Genomic DNA, 6,997 nt, shown 5'->3' with positions numbered 1-6,997 from the left:
ATCCACATATCATAAAATTTAACTTTTATTTTTAAAAGAGGTTTATTCACATATTTGAAAGATTTACAGAAAGAGGGAGAGTTAGAAGGAGAGATCTTCCATCTGCTGGTTCACTCCCGGATGGCCACAATGGCCAGGCCTGGGCCAGGCTGAAGACAGGAGCCAGGAACTCTATCCCGGTTTCCTGAGCTCAGGGGCCAGGCACTTGCACCATTTTCCTCTGTTTCTCAGGCATCTTAGCAGGGAGCTGGGTGGGAAGGCAGAGCGGCCAGGAATCGGTACTCAGGCTTGGGGTGCCAGCATCCCAGTGGCAGCTTAGCCCACTGCGCCACAAGGTCAGCCCCACACATGCAGCCTTTGTGTGTGGCTTGGTTCACTGTGTGCAATGTGATTTTAGCTGGTGTCTGAGCAGAGGAGTCCGTTTGAGTAGCTTCCTATGACAGGAGACTCGTTTGCTGCAACTGCTTTTCTGCCTCATTTTACAGCAGCTCTGTCTTCATCGAGGTGAATCCTGTGGGGTGTTGACAGGGAGGGGCCTAAGGTGACGAAAAGGCCTCGGTGTGGGAAGTGCTGATACAGACTGCACGGTTTAATATTTGTCCTGTCTGGTAGCTCCCTCTCAGGTAAAAGGAGAGGAGGAAGTTCTGACAGAATCCTGTGTTTGCCAAAAATTGGGGTTTCCTGATATGATGATACCTGGCCTTTCTGTGCAGCACTTATAACTCCCTGAGGCCAGGATTGGGAGACCCTGTGCCGTGAAGATAGTTCGGCTCTTGCCTATCATCTTTATTTCTCCCCGGGGGAGTTTGATTTGTGGGACAAATGGATTTCTGAGAATCCAGAGATGGGCAGATACACTGGGCACCTCTTGTAGTCCTTGGGAATGCAGGATCGAGAGAGAGGCAAAACTGTGGATACTGTGAAACTGGGACAAAATGGATTCTTTCACTCTTACCTGTTTTCCATTTTACCCACATTTAAGCTAAGGATGGCTTGCTTTGGGCTCAATTATGGGCTAGATTGGGCCAGGCTAAAAATCCTTTTGGCAGGTTTTGGGGAGAATTTGGTTGCTAGAGGCAGCTGGCTTTTCTGCCATGGTCCTCATTTGTCATTTACTTTACCAACATTTATTGAATTCATGGTTGACCCCTGTTTGGGATGTTCTGGAGATGCTTTTTTTTTTAAAAAATTTTTTTTTTTTGACAGGCAGAGTGGACAGTCAGAGAGAGAGAGAGAGAGACAGAGAGAAAGGTCTTCCATTGCCATTGGTTCACCCTCCAATGGCCACTGCGGCTGACGCGCTGCGGCCGGCGCACCGCGCTGATCCGATGGCAGGAGCCAGGTGCTTCTCCTGGGTCTCCCATGGGGTGCAGGGCCCAAGGACTTGGGCCATCCTCCACTGCACTCCCAGGCCACAGCAGAGAGCTGGCCTGGAAGAGGGGCAACCAGGACAGAATCCGGCGCCCCGACCGGGACTAGAACCCGGTGTGCCGGCGCCGCTAGGCGGAGGATTAGCCTAGTGAGCCGCGGCGCCGGCCCTTTTTTTTTTTTTTTTTTAAAGATTTATTTTATTTATTTGAAAGACAGTTACAGAGAGAGAGAGATGGAGAGAGAGAGATCTTCCATGCGCTGGTTCACTCCCCAGATGGCTGCAACAGCCGGAGCTGCGCTGATCTGAAGCCAAGAACCAGGAGCTTCTTTTGGATCTCCCACGTGGGTTCAGGGGCCCAAGGACTTGGGCCATCTTCTACTGCTTTCCCAGGCCACAGCAGAGAGCTGGATCAGAAGTGGAGTAGCCAGGTCTTGGAGCCGGGTCTCAAACCGGTGCCCATATGGGATGCTGGTGCTTCAGGCCAGGGCTTTAATGTGCTGCACCACAGCACCGGCCCCACTTACCTTTTTTTTTTTAAGAATAAAATCTAGGGGCTGGCCCTGTGGCGCAGTGGGTTAAAGCCCTGGCCTGAAGCACCGGCATCCTATATGGGCACCAGTTTGAGACCCGGCTGCTCTACTTCCATTCCAGCTCTCTGCTATGGCCTAGGAAAGCAGTAGAAGATGGCCCAAGTCCTTGGGCCCCTGCACCCATGTGGGAGATCTGGAAGAAGCCCCTGGCTGCTGGCTTCGAATCGGTGCAGCTCTGACCTTTGCGGCCATCTAGGGAGTGGACCAATGGATGGAAGACCTCTCTCTCTCTCTACCTCTCTCTGTAACTCTGTCTTTCAAATAAATAAATTAAAAAAAAAAAGAATAAAATCTAGTGTGCTGTAAAAAAGCTACACATCAGGTGGACATATGTGGATTACACTGTGTGGCAAAGTGTTGTGTGAATCCAGAAGAAACAAGGGGTTGGAGCTGTGGGCTTGAAAAGGGGGCACTCACTGGGAGTGTGAGGTGTAAGTGAAGCTATTGGACATTTAAGTGCTCACCGTGAGTGGACTGTGTGGGAAAACGTGGTGGGAAGAGAGAAGTAGGTAGGAACCAGGTCCTAGAACCAGTGAGGCCACTGAGAAGTTTGGACGACATATCCTGTAGGTAGTTGAAGTATTTTTACAGAATAATGCTGTTTTTATGTGGCGTGGCTAATGCCCCGATGTGTGGGAGGGATCTGAGAGGGAAGAGTGGGTGACCCCGCAGAGCAGCAGGGAGGTCATTTGTATTCAGCAGGAAGAGCCGTGGATGGAAGTAATGAGGGGTGGGTGGGTGGGTTTCGGAGCTTTTCTTCGGAGAGTCACTAGAATTTTGTCCCTGAAGCTGGAGGTGACAAAGCACTACGGCTCAGATGGACGTATCTCATGGAGAATTCAAGTGAACTGAGCTGCTGTTTGGGCAATTTTGAGAAGGGAAGAGGGACCCTGGTAGTGGGGCTGTGCTTCAAGACAAAAGACATCCAAAAAGAGTGTTAAATTGCAGTTGTTTTCCTCGTTAGGAGAGTCCATTACTTTCTAGAAATAATATATTGTAATACCCTTTGGAATTATCATACCTCTTTTTGTGTTACACTGTGGAAACCTAGTACTTCCGCCACACTCAGGATGGGTGCATCCGACGTAGACTTTTCAGTACCCTCCCTGGGTGGCCCCGCCCCTATGGAAACCATTTCCGCCACACTGTGCAAGGTGGGACGGATTTTACACTGTCTCTCAGCACGCAAGATGGCCCGGTTCCTCCTACTTTTCATTGGTCGACTCACTCGGGTCTTCCTCGTGAGGGGCGGGGCTTACATTTGATCGACGACTACTCCGGTCAATGGGCGAAGAGCAGGGACCAATGAGGCCCTGGAACTGGAGCCCCTTCCCCGTGGTTGGGCGGGTGTTTTGCGTGGGGCGGGGTGGAGCAGAGCCGGAAGCGGGAGGGGAGAGTGAAACAGGAAAAGAAGGGAAGAAGGAAGAAGAGGGAAGAGAAGGAGAGGGAGGAGGAGGAGGAGGAGGGAGGTGGCGGCGCCGTGGCGGAGGAGCAGGAGCAGGAGCAGGAGCAGGAGGGGGATGGAGAGGAGTAGGCTCCTGGGTGGCATGGCGCTCCTGCTCCTCCAGGCGCTGCCCAGCCCCCTGTCAGCCAGGGCTGAACCCCCGCAGGTAAGGGGGAGGGGGCGTCCGGGCCAGGCTGGGGGCCTGGGAGTCGTCGAGGCCTGGCTGGAGAGGTCTGGAGGAGTGTTGCTGTTAAGAGTTGAGGGGTCCCGAGAGGGGCGCCAATGCCTGGCGTGCACAGGATCTGAGGGGGCGTCGGCGTTCAGCTGAGCGATACCTGTGACGGTTTTGGGTTAGGAAGGTGGCAGAGGCGTGTTGCCAAGCGTCCGAGGAGCCTCTGAGATGTGGCAGTTAGGTGAGGGGCTCTGTGGGAGTGGCTGGTGATGCCGAGCTGGGGCCTCGGGCTCATTTGTGCCCCCCGGTGGCGCAGGTGGCCAGGAGGGCAGTGCTATGAGCCCGACTGTGTGGGTAGGGGTACACAGGCTGTCCTGGGGAGAGGAGGGCCTTTCAGGCTGGACAGGGAGAAAATTCTGTGTTTCATTTTGGCCCCATTTTTCGAGGCGTGAGTCAAGGTTCTGTTGGTGGCAGGTTGTTGGTAGCAGGGATCTTGAAAGGCGCTTGGTTTTAAGGAGCGCATGCTGTTAGGCCGGTGGTCCCTGGAGGGCAACCAGTGATGCTGATCTGAACCTGCTCAGGGCTTTTGAGCAAAGGATAGTTCTGATGCCAATATGGGCAGCAAATGGAGCACCCTCGCTTTTCTTGCTGGGTGGCTTGCTCTGTGTCCAGGCAGAGCTTGTACTGGCATTTCGAAACCATGCTGGGAGTGTTACTCCTGGTGCCAAGTTGGGTGGGGTGCACGGGGGGGGGGGGAATCACCCCTCCTTTCCTGCTCTGGCAAAGCTTTAACCTTCATTTTCTTGGTTTTCTCTTCCCTTCCCTGTCTTCTGAGAGAAGCGAGCACCCACACACAGACAGCATGGTGGCAAAGTCTGTTAACTTAGCACTTGTGGTCAAGAGCAGAAACAGCATGCCTGCAAAAAATATTCCCCAGGGGGTTTGAATGCTGTCTTTTCATATATGCAAATGGCTCTCCACATTAGTATCCTCTATTTAAAACGAATGTTTGGTGTGTTGAAGTCCCTTTAATAAGCCATTTTCAAGTGAACAATTCAGCAGTGCAACCATCATCCCTATCTAGTTTGAAAACACTTTCACCTCCCTGAAAGAAAACTCCATCCCCATTAAATACTGGCTCCCTTTTCTCCCCTGTCCCCAGCCCTTGGCAGCCACCAGTCTGTCTTCTGTTTACATGGATTTTTGTATTCCAGATATTTCATATAAATGGAATCATATGATACTCATATGTGGTCTTTTGTGTCTGGCTTCTTAACAGTGTTTTCAAGGTTCACTCACACTGTAGCATGCACCAGTACTTTGTTCCTTTTTATGGCTGAATAGCATTCTATTGTGTGTATATACCACAATTTGTTTATTCATTTATCTGTCTCAAAGTATCTAATTTTTCCTCAGAATATATTTGTGTGTGTTGTAAATACCATGTTGAAAGGGATAGAGCTCATTTTCTGGCCTAGAGCATTCTCTTTTCCAAGGCTGGCACCCTTCAGTTTAGCCTTGTTGGAGTTTTTTCTTTTCCTAGTTAAAAATACCCTGGGTGGTGGTTGGGGGGGGGGAGTGGGGGAGCAGCAGTCCTGTGGTGTAGTGTGTAAATCCGCCTGTGACGCCGGCATCCCATGTGGACACCGGTTCGTGTCCTGGCTGCTCCACTTCCAATCCAGCTCTCTGCTAATGGCCTGGGAAAAGCAATGGAGGATGACCCAAAGTTTGGGCCCCTTCCACTCTCGTGGGAGATCTGGATGAAGCTCCTAGCTTTGGCTTGGCTCAGCCCTGGCCGTTGCAGCCACTTAGAGAGTGAACCAGCAGATAGAAGATCTCTTTTTCTTCTTTGTCTGTAACTCTGATTTTCAAAAAAATAAGTCTTTTATTTATTTTTTTTAAGATTTATTTATTTATCTGAAAGGCAGAGTTACAGAGAGAGAGAAAGATCTTCCCATTCAGTAGTTCACCGCCTAAGTGGCTGCAATGGCCAGGGCTGGGCCATGCAAAAGCCAGGAGCCAGGAGCTTCATCCAGATTGCCTATGTGGGTGCGGGAACCCAAGAACTTAAGCCATCCTCCACTGCTTTCCCAGATGCGTTAGCAGGGATCTGGGTTGGAAGTGGAGCAGACTGGACTCAAACCGGCATCTCTATGGAATGCTAACATTGCAGGCGGCAGTTTAACCCATTAAGCCACAATGCCGGCCCCTAAGTAAGTCTTTAAAAAAAAAAAATACACTGGCAGGAGAAATACATTTTTTTTTTCTGCTAGAACATCTAAAACCCTCAGAATTGGTAAAGTTAGAAATGCATTGACAACACAATGTAGAGTGAACTTACTTATGCTTTGCACATGTCTATTTGTCTAAGTGTCTTAAAGGCTGTTCCCAATAACCAATAAATACTATTGCTAAAGGGCTGATTTGGGGTACCAGAGGTTCTGAAGGGGTGGCTGGTGATAGGAACGGGTTGCTGTTCTTCTGCAAGTGTAAGGATAGAAAGTGGGGTTCCTGCCAGGTCTTAACCCTGGGAGGTGGTGAGGAGAGGGGAAGGGCCGCACTCCAGTTGCAGTTTGTCAGTCAAATCTGCTGTCACCATGGCTCTGACACTTCAGAACTTTTTGGGGACAGGCTGGCATCTGTACTTGGATCCATCTGGGTGGATGCTAGCATCAAACAGCTGTGATGTGGTTCCGGTTCCTGCAGAGGAGGGAGCGGCTGTGTGAGGCACAGCAGCCCTCTTCCTAACAGCTCCTGGTTCCCTCACCGCCCACACCCTCCATCCACTCCGCCCCCACCTCACACCCTTGTTTCTTTCCATCTGGGAGTGCTAGATATCCCAGTCAGATTTGAGTTCTAACCTTTGGAATGGAAGTTACTATATAACTGCTGTGAGTTCACCACAGTTTAGTCCATTTAGGTGTTTTTGTTTCCTGGCCTGTTCAAATCAGTAAGAGGGGAAAAAAATTCTAGAGACCGTGTTGGCATGAAACATAACTCAGGTCCTCCCTGTGGTTGATTTCAGCACTGACTCCAGCTGACTCTGAATTGGGCGGGCTTGTGCTGCTCATTCTGTATCGAATCACATCCTGCTCCCCACCCAAGGATCTGCTAAATATACTCTTTAAAAAAAACCACATTTATTTATTTATTTGAAAGGGAGAACAACAAAGGGCGGGGGGAGTGGAGAAGAGAGAGGGATCCTGGTTCATTCCCCCAAATGAACGCAGCAGCCAGGTCTAGACCAAGTGGAAGCCAGGAGCCAGGAACTCCATCCTGGTCTTCCACATGGATGGCAGGGGCCAAAGCACCCGGGCCATTGTCTGCTGCCTTCCAAGGTGCATTGGCAGGATGATGGGACTCAAACTGGTACTCCAGTATGGGATTTGGGCATTATGAGCTGCTGTTAACCCATGTAC

The 6,997-nt window shown here is 50.6% G+C and overlaps 1 protein-coding gene across 1 annotated transcript in view; it reads left to right on the top strand.

Annotated features, from left to right (window-relative positions):
- The first annotated feature begins 3,372 nt into the window (after positions 1–3,372).
- WBP1L (WW domain binding protein 1 like) overlaps positions 3,373–6,997 on the top strand; it is a 73,573-nt gene continuing 69,948 nt past the window's right edge. Inside the window, exon 1 of the mRNA XM_062214492.1 lies at positions 3,373–3,572. Coding sequence (XP_062070476.1) covers positions 3,483–3,572 — 90 coding nt within the window. The 5' untranslated portion in view covers positions 3,373–3,482. The remainder of the gene's footprint in view (positions 3,573–6,997) is intronic.

This window comes from Lepus europaeus, chromosome 17, assembly GCF_033115175.1.
Source record: "Lepus europaeus isolate LE1 chromosome 17, mLepTim1.pri, whole genome shotgun sequence".
In the NCBI taxonomy this organism is placed as follows: Eukaryota; Metazoa; Chordata; class Mammalia; order Lagomorpha; family Leporidae; genus Lepus; species Lepus europaeus.
Note: the sequence above shows the minus strand (reverse complement) of the source record. Positions and strands in the feature narration are given on the sequence as shown.